The 19,114-nt window shown below is 43.4% G+C and overlaps 1 protein-coding gene across 5 annotated transcripts in view; it reads right to left on the bottom strand.

The window, feature by feature from the left end:
• Positions 1 to 19,114, bottom strand: part of LOC126248450 (single-stranded DNA-binding protein 3) — a 377,126-nt gene that overhangs the window by 301,927 nt on the left and 56,085 nt on the right. For all 5 annotated transcript variants that reach the window (XM_049949437.1, XM_049949439.1, XM_049949440.1 and 2 more), the window contains exon 2: positions 9,792 to 9,864. In XM_049949437.1, the coding sequence (XP_049805394.1) occupies positions 9,792 to 9,864 (73 nt within the window). The remainder of the gene's footprint in view (positions 1 to 9,791; positions 9,865 to 19,114) is intronic.

Raw genomic sequence — 19,114 nt, 5'->3', positions numbered from 1 at the left:
TTAATGTCCACTAATTGGGTGACCAGGCACTGTTAATCACATAGGGCAAGCACAAAAATTATTATGATGCTCAAAGAAAACAAGTTAATCTCAGAGAATTGGCACAAATTTAGAAAAACAGTTATGTGCAACACAGCTTGCTCCATTCATGGAGGTCACCTTGAAAACAGACACGGTGAAAAAAAATAGGTTTCTGCTCTTCAGATTTTAGTACCACATCGTAAAAAATCTTCAGCTAGTAACCAGGATACGATTGTATGAAGTATCTTCACAAAAATATGATTGGCTGGAGGAATATTTCACTAAACAAGTCCAGTACATTGTACTGATCAGTGAATGTTCCAAAGAGAATAAAGTACAATTGAGTGTCCCCAAAGAAAGAATATTGTTAGTTCTAATATTTTCAATATCTGTAAATCATTTAACCAGCAGCACTGTAAGTTTGTTTGCCAATGATGCAGTAGTGGATAGCAAGCACTATCACTGGATGATCCTATGGAACTGCAGGAAGCCCCTGACAAGAATTCCACTTCATGTAATGTCTGGCAGCTGACCCCAACTGTGGGTAAATATTACATAATGTCTGTAATAAAGTGAAAGAGCAGTGTAATATCTAATTACACGGTTAGTGGTGAACACCTTTATCCCTTCACATTATGAAGTATTAATGGTAATATTAAGAAACAATATGAAGAGGGACAATCACATGAAAACTATTAGGGAGGCCAAATGAAAGACAGATTCGTTTGGTAGGATTTAGGTGAAGTATGGCACATCAAATAGAAATTGCTTTAGTGCAGACAATTCTTGAGTAGTGCTGCAGTGTTTGATGTCCATCTGAAGCAAGTATGTCAGCACATACCAAAAAAATTCAGAGGCACACTTATATAATCCTAACAGCTCAGTATGGCTCATATTATAGTGTAACCATAATGCTTGGAGAGCTTAATTGGGCAGCTTTGGAATAAAGATTAAACAGTTCTCACAAAACCCTTTTGGGTAAATTTAGAGAACTTGTATGTGAAGATAACTGTTGAACCATTATGCTGGCACCAACATATATCTCTTAGGGATCACGAGGAAGAGGTGAGAGATTACAGCCTGAACAGAGGCATTTACACAGACATTTTCACCTCACTCAATTCAGGAATGGAATAGGAAGGTGTGGAAGATCACAGTGCCATAACAATGTCTGTAACTCTCATCGATACCACAGAAGATAGTGATGTCTCACTGCATACTGCAATGATGAATGGGACTTGCTGGTGAAGCCACAACCTGTCTCCCAGCTCCACAGTGGCACCGCAGAGGCCAATATACAGCTAAGCAGAGAAAGGCTAAGCCCAGTTTGTGATGTCTGATCAAGAAGACTACATGTATTTAGGACACAAGTTACTCATGTCTTGGATTGAACTGTCACTGTAAACTTTGCACTTCGAGAGAACAGTTAAGTAAATGTGCATATCAAGTGCTGCTTTAATATCCAAAGACAGTTACAAATATTCAGCACATGCCTTTGGAAATGGATTTTATTAAGTTAAGTAAATAAAGTGAACTAATATTACATATGTTGTAGTTACACACCACAGTCTCCCATACCAATCAAAGAAACCACAGTTATACTGGACGATTGCAGTTTCAACAGGACATAACAGAAAGAAAATTTATAGGTCTGGTATGATGTAGCCTTCACTTTGCACTGTACAGTGGCTTGCAAAGTATTCATTTAGATTTAGATGTATTAGGAAGTTTAATATACGTGCATGAAAAGTTAAAGGAATAGTAGTGAATTTTTCCTAAGATTTGTGTGCGGCGTTTGAGATATCAGTAACTATAGTAAGGAAGTTATTTCTACCACAATTTCCATAGATCAATGAATATAACAGAAATACACACAGGCCTAACACATGTTATCAGCATAACAAAAGCAGCCACTTTGTATCTGCAGTGACAAAGTATCTATTGTTGCCTGTGGTATTTCGGGTATAATTCATTGTGACAAATTAATTTGTTACACCCCTACAGAGATAAATGACAGGAATGATGACATTTAATACAGAGGCCTCAGCCTAAACTTTACTATAGATACAACAAGGTGCAGAACTACAGATTATTGAAGATTGACAGCTTTAAAAGGAAATCTGTGTTGTTTACATTTAACAACAGTGGTGAGGCATATCAACTTGTTTGCATCAAAAAACGACCTAGACTAATTGCATTTTCCCTGATAAAAAAAATCAGCCTCAAGCAAAAGTAATAAAAACACAAAACCCTATACTGCACCCATCATCATCATAGAGCCATGTCGGTACAGTTGGCAAACACACATTTAACGCTCTCCTTGTTATCCAGCAACAATGTGCTCTGCACAAGCCAGGGACAATCTGTAAAAAAAGTAACTAGCCAAAAAACTCTTCTTCATACAGTGTTCAGTACTAACACCTTCACAAGTCTAATAGACACTTGTCCCACAGTAGCTAGGCAGTTTGACCAGGCTGCATTGATGCCATTTCTGATGTTTTGTGCATCATTTCAGATATTTTCAGCTGAGTTGAAGTCCTGTGAGTTTGCAGGCCAGGCCAGGTCTGCAACTGCTCCTCAATGTCCTTCGTGCAAATGTTTTCAGTACAGAGAATGAAGGAGTTGTAATTTTTGACTACAGAGCAGGTAATGCTTTGATCCCCATTAAGATGACAGACAAATGCAAACATTTGATATTCTAGCAGCCAGTAACACCACTCCAAGAACTCACTGATAAAGTTGTCATCCACTTCTTCTCAACCTGGTAGAACCAGGGTTATTTGTGTAGCAGTGTTAATCTTTGGGCTTTGCCTACAGCTGTGTTTTTTATGTCTTTACGTGTATATGGATTGGACTTCTCTTTGTGGTACTGTTATCTGTGTGCAGTTTCTCTGTTTTGGATTTGCTCCTTCCTTCCAAAGTGCCTCATCTCTTAATTCATGATGGGTCTGATGCTCACGTGGTGGATGTGGGGGCCACAACTGATCAACAGTGTTGACTTCTGGTTGATGAGCAAAAATAATGATCTAATGTGTTACATTGTTTTCTTATGGCTGTCAAAGTGATTCTTTCATGTGAGCTTCTAGTCAAGGATGACTCCCCCTAGGTCTTTTGTTGATAGTACATAGGATATGCTTGTTGAAGAGGTCAGTGGTGTTGACGTCTGGTGTCTTCTGATAAAGATCACCCCTCTTTGCTCTTCGTAGCATTGAAAGCTATTCACCATTCTGCAGCCTACTGCTGTTATGTCCTGGTAAGCTTTCTGTAGTCTAGCTAGCCAAAAACTTGTGGTGGTGAGCACCGTATCAGCAGCATACACTGTTTTGCTGACCCTCTGAGATGTGGGGTTTCTATTGTATGAAATGTACAGAATGGGAGCAAGGACACTTCCCTGTGATAACTCAGCATGGATATATATATATATATATATATATATATATATATATATATATATATATATGTGTGTGTGTGTGTGTGTGTGTGTGTGTGTGTGTGTGTGTGTGTGTGGGCGCGCGCGCGTGCTTATGCGTTGACACTCCATCCCCTACACGGGCAATGAAGGTATGATGACATAAATAGCTGGAGGCGAGCAAGACTTACAATTAGTAGGGTGAGAGCTCCAATTGAACACCTTGAAAGCATGTCACGGTGCCAAACACTGTCAAATGCTTTTGATACATCCCACCGAAGTATTACATGTTGGCAAAAGCAAGTATCACATTCTGTCATGGGAGTGATGTCTTCTTCTAGGTTCTCGTTTGCAAGGATGACTGATACACTGTCTTTGATCAGACGGAGATGTCGCTGATTGGTAGTTGCTGAGTTGTTGAGTGAGTGTGGTGAAGGCTCATGGGGCAGAATCATTACGTGCTGTAGCTGCCTAGTCAGTGAAAACAAGAAAGAATATCTTCTCAGATACTTTACTCAGTGTTACAGTGTAAAGCCAGTGTTAGCACACCTGTTGGTAATGATAGGGAAGAGATGGCTGTGATAAGAGGTCAACCAATCTCACACTGGCAGACCTGCCTCCATGACGAAAACGCGACAGCAGTGGACCCTATTTGAAGAGGACATAAGTGCCCCACCCAACTGGTGGAGCCCTCTTTGATAGCAACTTCAATGTTAGCCACTTCGTTAGCACATGCATCATAACCTCTATCTATATTTACCTCTATCTATATTTATTCTGAAGAAGACCGATTGTTTTGTACGTCGCCCTTTGCTTGTGACACATCTATCAAAGTTAAGTAATTGTATCTTGTCTCATTGTAATAAAACTCATTAATACGAGTTGATTGTTTGTCTAGTGAACAGAGTATGCAGGATTCCTAGACACAACACTCAGCGTGGGCAGCATGCTTACTTATTGGTACTCACAGTTAGCTGGTTCTGACTGTTCTTTGCTTGTGTTAGGTACAGTGACAGCAACAACATGCTTTTATGCGTCTATGTACTGCTCCTGCAAGATAATAATGTTGAAGAGTCTGGTAAGGCAAGCAACAGTTCCTTCAGGGAGTTACTTGAGAGTTCGGCCATTAATTTTGTCGCATCCTGCTGCCTTGGTTGTCGGTAGAAGACATAAGTGGGAAGTCATCTCACATTCTGTCATGGAAGCAATGTCTTCTTCTATTTCTCATCTGCAAGGAAGTCTGATACACTGTCTTTGATCAAACAGAGAAGTTGCTAGTTGACAGGCTGATTGAGGGGTTGAACATTGCTCTCAAAGGCTTCTGCCAAAGTATTTGCCTTGTTTGCTTGTGTGTCTGCTGGTCACCAGGGTGTGGTAAATGGTGGAAGTCTGTCTGGTGAACGCTCTATGATCCAAGATGGACTGTCAGGTTCCAGGATGCAAGCTTTTCTCCCCATCTTCTAGCAAGAGCAGTTTGTGCTACAGAAGATTTATGTGCCACTTGGTGGCTGGGTGAAGAGTCTCGTGCTACTCCCTGCATAGATGATTTCGTTTCCTGGTGAGAAGGATTACCACAGGACATAGAGCTGGAGTAGTAGTACTGGGAATGTACTTCAGTAGAGTGGTGAGTTGGAGACAGTCGATTACCATATTGTTATTGTTGACTGCATCTTCCAAATCAGTGTCATCAATTAGCACTGCAGTAATACCTCTGGAGACATGTTCTCAGAAGTGCTTTCAGTTTGTCTTCCTGTTGTTAAGATGTGGGTGTCGAGGTAGGCTCCATCATCGAACTGGAGGCCACCGAAAGATGGCCTGATGGGAATTTGTGGACAATGTTGGTGTCTAGAAGTCAGTTGATGCTCTTGAGGATGGTTATGTCAAGGATATCCAGATGACTATCAGAGATGGTACATTCATCTGGCCTGAACACTTGAGCACGACGTCACTTTGTAGCCCACTGTAGTCTTCGTACACCAAAGTTAGTGATGTGGGAATTTCATTCGTGGTTCTTGGCGCTGAAGTCTCCAGCAATAAAGACCTTGCCCCGAAGTTGCAGAAGGGCACTTCCACCGTTGACTGTGACTTGTCCCTTTGGCACTCTACACACTGTGACAAAGGTAACTACCATTGGGTGGTTTCTATTATGACAGAACTGACCTTTATAACATCAGTTGTGGTGAAGTAACATGGTGATTAAGTATGAATTCTTTCACACAGATCGCCATTCCTCCACCATGCGTCAGTCTGTTATTCCTGTAATGTGCATAGTTGACAATATTTACTGTTAGCTCAGGCTTCAGATTGGTTTTGATGACTAATCAGACAGATTTCAATCTGATGGTGGGGCAGGAAACTGAAGTGCAGGACGGGAGGGAAGAGACTGTTTCCATCCCACATCGCTGTGTGTAGATTCTGCAGTCTTATAAAGTCGGCTATGTTTGAGGTGCGTCTCCTCTTATATCGGTGCAGTGTTGCATCTGATGGCAGCTTGGTTGTTGGCCAAAATGACGTTTGGCACATTTTCCACGATCGTAGCTACAGCTTATAGCATTTCGTTCATTGTTCAGATGTCCTGAGGAGGGCGGCAAGTTCTGTTGCTGGCTGGTAAGCAGTGGGTTGGCATGCTTCAAGCCAGTTTACAGATGGTGGTGCAAGCTCTTCGGGTTTTACAGGAGCTGCTGCAGGCGTGCTTGTGGTGATGGTGGCTGATGCACAAGCTGTTCCTGTATATCAGTGAAGTGAAGATCGTCCCTCATGGTGAGGACATGTTGCTGCGCTGGCTGACGCACAGATGTGGTAGGTGTGGCAGATGCAGTTTGGTCCATTCTGGACTGGTTTCTTCTAAAAGTCCTCGCCTGGTGCATCTTCTGCGTTAGTGGTTTGAGTTCTCACTGGCCACAGCGTGTGTTTCTGTGAATCTAGCATCCTCTGCAGCTTGTGGGACAGATTTGTTGAAGTGCATATTTCGCTGGTTTGTCTCTATGTGCACTGTCTACTGTGTTCTGTTGTCACTGAGGATGAAAGCGAGGAGTGGAATCTTCCGTTCGAGCCACGCATCATCATTCTCTACACTTTGGTAGTGACAAATCCGATGTCTTCAAGGACTGCCTTGACCCTGTCTTCTGTCGTCTTTACCTGGGTTTCTCGAAGATCAACTCTTCACATCTTCGGTTTTAACTATGGGAACATTAAACACCATATATTCATCGTCCCAACCATGTTGATAACATCAATATAGTCCGTCCCAGTGATAAGCCTAAGCTTCAAGCTGTCCCCTCCAGTGTTTTGCTGTTAAGTCCGACTTACAGATGGCTTACCCTGTTGTACAAGATTCTGTATTCTTCTGGAAACTCAGTACAACTGGTGGCAGGTTCTGTCTAGCACTGGGTGGTTCTTCTTCTTCTTCTTCTTCTTCTTCTTCTTCTTGTTTACAACTTGCTTCTTTTGCTGGTGCTTCACAGTCATCTACAGCTACGAAAGTGTTTGTTGTCTCCACTAGATGGGCGAGTTTTTTTTTCCGTGGTGGCCTTACCAAAGCTCCGTCGCTAGCCGTCGAAGAACGTTGTACTCCAGATGTTGTGGTTACTGCTGGTAGTTTTCTTCCACTAGCTGAAGCAGAAGCTTCTATTTCCATGTCTTCATTGGAAGAAGACAAGTTTAAAACCATATTGTCGTCCGTGTGCAAATGCCGGAATGTCACCAAATCGTGATCCTCCTTACTTTTCCCGGTCGTCGTCGTAGAAAGCCCCGTCAGACGGCGACCGGCAGACTACGACGGGACAACAGCCTTGTTCGCCTATACGTCTGCGACATCGGGCGCTCCAACTTAGAACCGGTCATCATTTAAGTAAAACATGGCAGAGTATCTTCCGGCGTGCACCAATCTTTGCACACCATCCTCCCGGAAGACTTCCGGAACACGGCGTCGTGTACACGGAGAGAAACTTTATTCTTTTGACCACACGACGAAAGCTGTCCTGCATGAACTACTACTTTTGTGTTTACAGATTGCAACTGGACAGGAGTGTGCGGGTCTCTTGTGTGCAATTCACTCCGAAGTTTGTTTTGAGTTGAGCGGAAAGACTAGCGTTAATGTCCTATAGTGATCTCTTATTGTGAAATACACTCCTGGAAATGGAAAAAAGAACACATTGACACCGGTGTGTCAGACCCACCATACTTGCTCCGGACACTGCGAGAGGGCTGTACAAGCAATGATCACACGCACGGCACAGCGGACACACCAGGAACCGCGGTGTTGGCCGTCGAATGGCGCTAGCTGCGCAGCATTTGTGCACCGCCGCCGTCAGTGTCAGCCAGTTTGCCGTGGCATACGGAGCTCCATCGCAGTCTTTAACACTGGTAGCATGCCGCGACAGCGTGGACGTGAACCGTGTGTGCAGTTGACGGACTTTGAGCGACGGCGTATAGTGGGCATGCGGGAGGCCGGGTGGACGTACCGCCGAATTGCTCAACACGTGGGGCGTGAGGTCTCTACAGTACATCGATGTTGTCGCCAGTGGTCGGCGGAAGGTGCACGTGCCCGTCGACTTGGGACCGGACCGCAGCGACGCACGGATGCACGCCAAGACCGTAGGATCCTACGCAGTGCCGTAGGGGACCGCACCGCCACTGCCCAGCAAATTAGGGACACTGTTGCTCCTGGGGTATCGGCGAGGACCATTCGCAACCGTCTCCATGAAGCTGGGCTACGGTCCCGCACACCGTTAGGCCGTCTTCCGCTCACGCCTCAACATCGTGCAGCCCGCCTCCAGTGGTGTCGCGACAGGCGTGAATGGAGGGACGAATGGAGACGTGTCGTCTTCAGTGATGAGAGTCGCTTCTGCCTTGGTGCCAATGATGGTCGTATGCGTGTTTGGCGCCGTGCAGGTGAGCGCCACAATCAGGACTGCATACGACCGAGGCACACAGGGCCAACACCCGGCATCATGGTGTGGGGAGCGATCTCCTACACTGGCCGTACACCACTGGTGATCGTCGAGGGGACACTGAATAGTGCACGGTACATCCAAACCGTCATCGAACCCATCGTTCTACCATTCCTAGACCGGCAAGGGAACTTGCTGTTCCAACAGGACAATGCACGTCCGCATGTATCCCGTGCCACCCAACGTGCTCTAGAAGGTGTAAGTCAACTACCCTGGCCAGCACGATCTCCGGATCTGTCCCCCATTGAGCATGTTTGGGACTGGATGAAGCGTCGTCTCACGCGGTCTGCACGTCCAGCACGAACGCTGGTCCAACTGAGGCGCCAGGTGGAAATGGCATGGCAAGCCGTTCCACAGGACTACATGCAGCATCTCTACGATCGTCTCCATGGGAGAATAGCAGCCTGCATTGCTGCGAAAGGTGGATATACACTGTACTAGTGCCGACATTGTGCATGCTCTGTTGCCTGTGTCTATGTGCCTGTGGTTCTGTCAGTGTGATCATGTGATGTATCTGACCCCAGGTATGTGTCAATAAAGTTTCCCCTTCCTGGGACAATGAATTCACGGTGTTCTTATTTCAATTTCCAGGAGTGTAGTTTGTTCATTTTTGCCACCTTATTGGCAAAGGGCACCAGTGAACTGTAAAGTTCATTTCAATCCATGGCTATATCTGTTCGAACTGTCTATAGCCTATAAAACTTCTTTGCCGATAGCAAATCATGCTAGGAGTCAAGAACAGGTCTTTAAATGGTTGAATTCCGTCCCAACTCTGAAGTGAAGTTATTTCCTTACAGACTCTGATGTCTGGCACTGTCTAGTTCGCTATGTCCATGAGCCTCAAGTTACTGTACGTGCCTTAACGTGCCCCACGAATAAACGTCTGTTTAGGAGTGGTTTGTTACTGTTTGTTTTCGTCGCCGTCGTCGCCGCCGCCATCGCTTCTGTCTTCCCTTGTCCGGAGACTGGTTTGATCTAGCTCCCCCCGCTGTGTGAGCCTCAGTACTACTGTAACCACCATCTATTTGAGCCTGCTTTCTATAGTCAATCCATTCATTTCCTCTATAAATGCTAGGGACTTCACTATTTGGACAATTCATTGCGACATTTACATACATAACACCACAAACTGCCCGCACTGCTATTTGATTCTAGAGGTGCTCCATAAGATAATGAAAGAGTAGAACGCCAACTACAATTTTCCATACAAACTGACAAAATGTTTGGATTTGTGTCCCAACATTCTGGTGATTGCGACGATACGTGGAAGTATGAGACGAACCAGGTACTATGTGCAATAATATTCTGATACGATACAATTTGATTATATTCCATTCGGCCATAAGAGATTGTTACGAATAGCTGTTACAGTCAGAACTTCACTGAGAGAAACGTTGAAAATGTCTTACCTCTGACAGAAACGTTTGAGCCGCCTTCTGCGCACCAACATGAAGCAGATACTCGTACACGTAAAGAGCTAACCTGCAAAACAAAAGAAAAACATTACTACAGCGGAACAGCAGAACAATGACATGCTGCAGTTCTAACGAATTACTGGCGGGCATATCTTCCAAAATTGCACAACATGATGTGATAAAACGAAAATTACCATGTGTGTATCCTTACGCAACAGGACTGACACTGCTTTCTACCCTATAATTCAAAGTGAGAGCTTAAGACTAAATAATTATTTTGTACAGCCTTCACAAACTTTCTAGTTGCACATCGAGCTTTACAGTTTTTAAAGACCTGTAACGTTTCCTCAGTTTTGGTAATGGAAAAGGCTAAGAGGTCGAGGTACCTGAAATATGTCTAATACATTGGTTCTAGCTCCTTGTACTCCCTAATGTTTTATGGTTGCTTTGAGAACATGTAATATCTTTCATGCAAAAAGAAATCAAACGGGGTATTAAGTCCTGATAATTTTGTCCTGAAGGAAGAAGGGGGAAGGAAATAACTTTTAGAAAACATCAAGGAACCTACTTCTCCGTTCCGCTGCATCTCTATTTCCAAGTCTTCGTGGAGAGTGCAGAATCGCTAGTTTAAATTTCACAGGAATATGCACCACCATAAAAACCATAACCTTCACATTAAAGCTACAAGAACCCGATATAAAATGTTATGTTGCCGATTTCTATATAACAGACAAACATTATGTATAATAAATACTTCAAACATAACGCACTGAATATCAAGGGCCTCGACTGATTAAAATAAAAATAACTGAAGAAGAAAATAGTTTATTTGTGTTTGTGTTACGACGGGAAATACCACAAAATCTAGCAGAAATTTTACTAGCAAACGAATGACTTGGAAATAAGATGATAAATGATCAGAAATATCCACATACATATCTACCGATGACGTGTCTCAGCTGCAGAATTTAGTTCGTGGATGGAATGGATTATGAATTTCTGTAATGTGAGAAAATCAATCGCCTTGTCCTTAACCAAAATATGAAACGATTCTGTAAGTACAAACATTAATCTTGAGGACAATATGAAAATAGCAAAACATAAACTAGAATGGTTGAAAAATGATTTGAAGCCTTTTCCTACAGAACGAGTTCAGTGCCTTGACCACGACAGCAATTCATACAATAATGATTCAACTTAGTCTCAAATCTAATAATTTCGTGCAGAAAATCTACTCAGACTTATCACTACGTGGATATGGAAAGGTTCACTTCTACGTGGACATGGAAAGGTTCACTTCAACAAGATGTAAGACAATCGTCCAGGAGGAAGCATGTGAACTTTTGCTAGGGAAATAAATGTTTCCGTTGCCAGTTAGTTTTGCTTGTGATACTAAGACAGTGCCATCCCTGTGGCCACTTATTTTTGTGTTGTGATGACATGTCGCACAGCAATACACCATGGCATTTACGTCACCAAGCAAATACCGATTTTCACACATGTGCGAATCTGACCAGGGAGTAAGTATTTCCAGTAGTCCGTCCATAAAACCAGATGGATCTCTGACAGGATTTACATAATCTATAAAACGCAAACATCAGTAATATCCGAAGATACTTCGCAAAAGACAATACTTATTGGAAAACATACCTTGACAAATACTATGTAATCTAGAGAAACAGAACCACCACAAAACATTTTGTCAGAGTGCAGAGGGAAACACAGAACAAAAAATCGGCATAGCCATTACGCTATACAAGAAAATCACGTACACGAGATAAACGTTGACGGCAGTAGAATCGTTCTGCCATCAGCTGCAAATGCTGGTTCTTTGAAATTCCTCAATAGCATTTGGCGAAAAGATCACCTTATCCGAAGAATTTCCGTTACATTTTCGCCATGATCGAACGGACTGGTGACCAATTTAGCAGCACGTCACTAAACTGCTGCTACACTCTGATCAAAAGTATACGGATACCTGGCTGAAAATGACTTACAAGCTCGTGGCGCCCTCCATCGGTAATGCCAGAATTCAGTATGGTGTTAGCCCACCCTTAGCCTTGATGACAGCTTCCACTCTCGCAGGCATACGTTCAATCAGGTCATGGAAGGTTTCTTGGAGAATGGTAGCCCATTCATCACGGAGTGATGTATGGATGTCGGTCGGTGATGCCTCGCACGAAGTCGGCATTCCAAAACATCCAAAGGTGTTCTATAGGACTCAGGTCAAGACTCTGTGCAGGCCAGTCAATTACAGGGATGTTATTGTCGTGTAACCACTTCGCCACAGCCTGTGCATCATGAACAAGTGCTCGATCGTGTTGAAAGATTCAATCGCCATCCCCGAATTGCTCTACAACAGTGGGAAGCAAGAATGTGTTTAAAACATAAATGTAGGCTTGTGCTGTGATAGTGCCACGCAAAACAACAAGGGGTGCAAGCCCCCTCCATGAAAAACACGACCACACCATAACACCACTGCCTCCGAATTTTACTGTTGGCACTACAAACGCTGACAGATGACGTTCACCGGGCATTCGCCATACCCACAACCTGCCATCGGATCGCAACATTATGTACCATGATTCGTCACTCCACAGAACGTTTTTCCACTGTTCAGTCGACCAATATTCACGCTCCTTACACCAAGCAAGGGGTCGTTTGGCATTTACCGGCGTCATGTGTGGCTTATGCGCAGCCGCTCGACCATGAAATCCAAGTTCTCATCTCCCGCCTAGATGTCATGGTACTTGCAGTGGATCCTGATGCTGTTTGGAATTTCTGTGTGATGGTCTGGATAGATGTCTGCCAATTACATATTACGACCCTCTTCAACTGTCGGCGGTCTCTGTCAGTCAACAGACGAGATCGGCCTGTACGCTTTTGTGCTGTACGTTCCCCTTCATTGTCACTTCACTATCACAACGGAAACAGTGGATTTAGGATGTTTAGGAGTGTGGAAATCTCGCGTACATACGTATGGCACAAGTGACACTCAATCATCCGACCACGTTCGAAGTCCGTCTAATATGAAAAACTTATGTTTTTGGGGGTGCCCGGATGTTTTTTATCACATAGTGTAGGTCTACCAGTAATCCGACCAGGTGGTGATCCCAAACACTTCAGAGCAAGTCACACAAGCATTCTGTACGCGGTATCCTTTATACCCCACACTTTCTCCAAAACTCCGAATAAACTGCTATCTGCCATTCGCCATTCTTACAAATGACCAATGTGCTCGCTCCCATTTCACCTATTTTCGCAACGTTACGCCACGTAATTTACTCGAAGTGTCTCTTTCAATGCACATACCAGTAATATTATATTTGAAAATTGTACCAGTTTTTTTCCCCTCCTACCTGTTCGTATTAACTTCTCTTGAGCCACATTCAATGTATGTTCTCATTCATTGTACCAAATAGCAACTCGGTCCAACTCATTTTGTATTCCACTATATTCACTCGACAATATTTCTGCACAAAACAGCACCATCATGAAACCTAAGATTGCTGTCCACTTTATCCAACGGATAGTTTACGTTGACTAGAAATAGAAGTAGTCCTATCGTACTACACTGGGCCACTATGGACACTGGCTATGTCCAACACTGTGCTGGTCAACATAGCGTGGTCTAGCAAAGTCTTCACAAGCAAGCCACATCTTTGTTAGGGTACACAGTAATATAATGTCAAGATATTTCCAGACATTTAGGAATAGGGAATATAGATGCTGGTCAGCATCCTTGGTTCATATGTGAAAACTGCGAATTGTTTGGAAAGTGATTCTTTCTAAAGTCATTCTCGTTTATGGACAAAAGGTTTTCTGTATCTAGGAAACTTATCGAACTGCAAATCAGAACAGTCGAGGATGTTTCAGCAGGCAGATGTGAACTTTATTCGTCTACAATATTGCGAATCTGCTCTTTTCTGCAGGACAAACCTGCACTTTTCTCCAGACGTGCACGAGATTCACGATGAATAAGAATTAAGAGCCGGCCGAAGTGGCCGCGCGGTTCTGGCGCTGCAGTCTGGAACCGCGAGACCGCTACGGTCGCAGGTTCGAATCCTGCCTCGGGCATGGATGTGTGTGATGTCCTTAGGTTAGTTAGGTTTAACTAGTTCTAAGTTCTAGGGGACTAATGACCTCGGCAGTTGAGTCCCATAGTGCTCAGAGCCATTTGAACCATTTGAACCAAGAATTAAGAAAGGGGCCAATGCAACAGAGTACACGCTACGAAAGCTAGCTGGAAAGTCATCAGTCTTGTGCACCTTACTTGTTTTCAACTGATTTGGTTACTTTTAAGCAGCAGCGATTTTCATTTCTATTTGATGAGGTTGATAGGTTTGTCGGCGGACGACGACGACGATGATGGTTATTTGGATTGAGGGCGATCGACATCATGGTCACCAGCGCCCTGACAAAAAATCACACGCTAATCTCATGAGTGGGGACGAAAGCTGTCCCCCCATGCGGAGTAGTTTATAATGTATTATAGCCTGCCGCCCTTCCCCACCAGTTTAGGAATGAGACCTGACAGGTAACAAAATTTCTCCACTCTTGTAACACTTGGATCGGTATCTGCGAGGATCGGGGGAAGATCTCCAACGAGACTGAGGGCTGCCCTAATATCAGTATATAGGACACACGTAGCCACAATACGCTGAACTGAAAGCGGCACGCTACGAACTTCACAAAGTGGTGGATCCTCCAGCCGGAGGACGAAGTCATGTCTCAAAGGGCTATGCCCGATGCGCAGTCTGGTAAACAGAACCTCCTTCCACCGGCGAGGCTGACATGAAGTCCGCCAAGCCTTTGTGGTAGATTTGAGCGACCGCAGTTTGTTGTCTGTCACCTGCAACCATTTAATCTGCCACTGACGCATAATGCATCTGTCAGAGAATGAGATGATAGTGTGTAACGGGATGGGACATTGATGGACAGCACCATCCCAACATGCTTCCTTGGCGGCTTTGTCGGCCACATCGTTGCCCAGTATCCCAAATTGGCGGCGGTCGAACGACGGAAACTTATTATAATCTTCGAGTGTTACCGATTTTTTAACCGTGAGATTAATGACCTCGGCTTTTCTTCTGCTGTCTGTTTTCGCGCCAGTGAGTGACAACAGAAGTTCTCGATCCGCTCAGCGTGTTCTCAGGGAGGTTTCTCGCTAACTTTGGAAGGTAGAAGTTGTTATATACGTCACCTATACCTTTCCATTACAGCCCTGGACGTTCTCTTAGCCTCTGAGCCTGTCTGCAGTTTGCTGTCTGACGTTGCTGCTTTGTGTTGGGTAGCATGTTAAAATCTGTTGTGTTTTACAGCCAAACGCTGTAGGGAAGCACCTGAAATTACAAACCAACAGCGCTTCTTATTACAGCAGTTTTATTGTTTACCGGAGACACCTGTTGTCGGGAATTTCTTATGTTAAGTATTACACGAATGAACAGACGACATACATCCTGAAACAGATTGGTCGGAAACGCACGAGCAGTTATCTGTAATAGTTAGCACGATGGTACATTTCGGTTGGCAACTACGTAGGGACTTCAGGAAGTTACGCATGCCGTGCACGTTAAGACCATTGCTCCGTTTCCTCGTTTTTTACGTGTGGCCCTTATTCCTGGCCCGGCGTAGCTCCGTCTGCGGTTTTCTTATTTTTTTTAGTATTGGCAGACATAATCTTATGATTATGCGTCTTTATTCTGCATTAGTTTTATTCTGTGACATGGCCAATGTTTGGCCCTCAAAATAATTTAATTTTTGTTCCGAAGAAGATACCATTATTGGCATCGAAACCTAGGTAAACTAAAAAAAATTTTTACCTTGCAACTGAAGGCTGAATTTCATATTGTCTGACCCTCTGAATTAACTTTTAAACGATTTATGCGATTTCAACAAACGATACCTCAGATGATAGCATTAAACGATAGCTATCGTCCCTGAAAGCCACTCATCAGCATATTTTATTTATCGACTTATGACATCTTTTATATCTTTTTTACTACGCAAAATTTTGTCAGAACATCGTATTCTCCACAATTACACAACAAATCAACACAGTATGAATACCTCATTTTGTCATTCTCATGTATTTATTTAATAAACAACTTACTACTTTGTCAGTAACTTTATTTAAATATTTACTACAACTGATAATGCACAATCATGGTAATTTAAGAAGTGGTCAATCGCTTGTGTTAGCTGACACCTCTACTAAAAATAGTATCCAAAAGACGCTTCTGCCTGGCAGGCACAAATAATTGTTTCAACAATATTTACCAACAATTTGCTTCGTCTATCGTGTGCGCACTTGCGGAAGAATGCTGGCTTATTTGTTAAAGAAAAACCTTTATTTATAATTATGGTGAATGATCTCAGTGAAACATTTTTTATTTAAATATGGTTGTAACACATTTATTTTTTGCGGGAAGTCGTCAAGTTGTATCAAGTCATGTCTGTAGAACTCAAGAACAATAAATTTTTGGTGACGATGGCCTTCATCCAATGAGAGCAATGTGAGGTGTACAGTGGTGAAACACTGCTAGAGTCCAGTGGAGAGGGACACTTTTTCGAATGAGGAGCTCAAAGAAGCGATTCTGGACACTGTGTCGAGTGCTGGAAGAAGGCAGACCTGCCTGTGCTAAAGTGCGTGATTCAGTCGTATAAGTGATTGATTCCGGGCGGTGAACGGCCGCTACAATACTCTGACTTAAAGGGACCAACTCACGAAAGGTCTGAATGTGTTCCAGCGGAAGACTAACTTTTTCCGCTTGTACGTATTACAATATTGAGGATAGACAGAGTATGAGTTACTATTCTTTGAATCGCTTGTGTTAATTTGCGAATCATCGTGTTGAGCTCTGAACCGTTTTGAGCTAGTGAATATTTCGTGTATTGGATCACGAAAGGTACTTAGTTTTCGCGCATATATGACGATTATCTTGTTAGGCGATTTTGCTACCATTCTCGCAACGCTTTCAACTTAATTTTACTGAATTGTACAAGAGTATTTCTGTCTGTATTACACTTATTTATCATAGGACTACTTTCCATTTATTCGAGATGTCCTATTTGCAACGAGTTGGCTGCAAGGCATGAAAACAGACCTGTGCGGCTCGACCTTCTGACTCCATCGAGCTAGTCCAACTACCTACGATGTGAGCAACATCAAGTAAAGACTCAACTGGCTTGCTCGTATGGACTGCTGGTTGGAAGAATAACTACTATTCAGCAGAAAACAGTTAGGTACCGTCCAGACTTCCTTTGATTGACAGGTCCTTAACCTATTGTTCTGCTAAAAGGTCCTTCCTTTTGATTGACAGGCACTTTCACGTACAAACGGGGTGCTTCCAAAATTCTCTTACTGCCGACATTTGAAAGTTGTTCATCAGTCTGGAAATCTTATCGAGTAGAACTAACGTAAAATATAAAGAAGACTCAAAGAATATCATCCTGATATGTCACCGGGATGTGTAGTCAATTTGAGAGCGTTACAGAATTGCTCAAATTACTTTCATTGTGAATTTTACTGATAATATCTCGGTATTGCAGGAAGGCTTACCTTGCAGTACCAAGAGTCAATTTTCTAAGCACCTCTAGAAACATTACTTTTCACATACGGCTCGCGTAATGATAATGCCTAAGAAACTACTGAACTCCAGGTTTAAATGTACGTGTTCCGATAGTTGCTTCCGAGAATTATCTGCGAGTTTAAGAGCTAATGTGAGAAATATTATTATACTGTTATGAACCTTCAGCACACTGTTTCAGATTTATGAAGTAAATGTAGAATAAAGAAAATTGTTGAACAGATTCTAAGTTCACACAAGAAGTGTATGTAATATTCTACACAATATTTAAAAAAGTAGAACTTTTCCCTGTAACACTGTTTTTATCAGCAGGGGTAGAGCAATAAAAACGGAGAGATTTGTGAGAAGGGGTGGGGAGGGCAGCCCAGCAGGGGTAATTTTTGTTAAGGAAAGATTGTATTTGGTTTGATAGGTTTAGGAGACCAAATCTCCCTACCCTGGGAGTATCAAACAATATTATCCTGAAAAGCATGATTAGCGCTTATCCCGTAAATGACGAGGTCATAATGAGACTGACAACAAGCTAGGATTTGGGAAGGCAATCAGCAAAGGAGTAAATTCACCACAGTGTGTGGGTAGACCTAACGAGAAGGTGTCTGGACACTTGCGAACGCCAACACGTGCGACTCCGGAAGTTGTGGTTTTACCTGCTCCACAGGGTTGAGTACCCTTGTCACCTCCTCCTCCCCGCCACCTGCCGCTGGAATTCCCCTGGACGGTGTCCAAACACTTGCGCTTTAACCTGCTCCAAAGGGATAACGTCACGCTGGTCCTTATTTTCACTTTGCTGCCCGCATCTCGTGGTCGTGCGGTAGCGTTCTCGCTTCCCACGCCCGGGTTCCCGGGTTCGATTCCCGGCGGGGTCAGGGATTTTCTCTGCCTCGTGATGGCTGGGTGTTGTGTGCTGTCCTTAGGTTAGTTAGGTTTAAGTAGTTCTAAGCTCTAGGGGACTTATGACCACAGCAGTTGAGTCCCATAGTGCTCAGAGCCATTTGAACCATTTCACTTTGCTTCTGAAGTTCCTAGTACGACCTTCGGTATGTAAATTATTACAACGACCAAGGGAAGGCCTTCTGCTCATTGCAATGGTTACGTGTATCGTAACGTTAAGGAATTTAAAGAAGGCCTTCGTACATGGGTGTGTTAACGCCGGAAATCGAATTATTGCAAGGGAAGAATGCATTCGAAAAACCGAGAAGTGTTTAACGTATCAGAACATCTTTGGACCACCTGATGACATCTCTGAAAGTGCAGAAGCAAGTGGTGAGGGCGAAGAGGAGGGCTCGAGAGAGAAACTCTGATGGAATGGGAAGTCTTCATAATGTAGGTTATGACTGTTACAGTTAGGCCAAACGCAGAGTCTCTGAAGAGAATCTTGCGTCGTCGGTAGCCATGCACGGGGGGACTAACAAGAGCCCAAGAACTCGTATGAAATTGATCATGAACATCTCCTAAAAATATGATATGGCAGTAGTTTTCTTATAGAAGATGAGAGAAGGGAATAATCATTTTTAGTGGAAACAAAGGAAAATACAGTTTAAAAACTGTCTTCCAATTTTTTAAAGGATGGAAAATTTTACGAGCTACAGCAAACATTTCGCACAAATCTATACCATACACGTAGACTTGTCTGAGTGACGAAACAGTCTTCCTGCTGTATTTGAACTGCGCCCTAATAAGAATAGACTCACATCCGTTCACCTCTTTCGTCTGATTAAACAAGCAGTT

The sequence above is a fragment of the Schistocerca nitens genome, chromosome 3 (genome assembly GCF_023898315.1).
Source record: "Schistocerca nitens isolate TAMUIC-IGC-003100 chromosome 3, iqSchNite1.1, whole genome shotgun sequence".
Classification (NCBI taxonomy): Eukaryota; Metazoa; Arthropoda; class Insecta; order Orthoptera; family Acrididae; genus Schistocerca; species Schistocerca nitens.
Note: the sequence above shows the minus strand (reverse complement) of the source record. Positions and strands in the feature narration are given on the sequence as shown.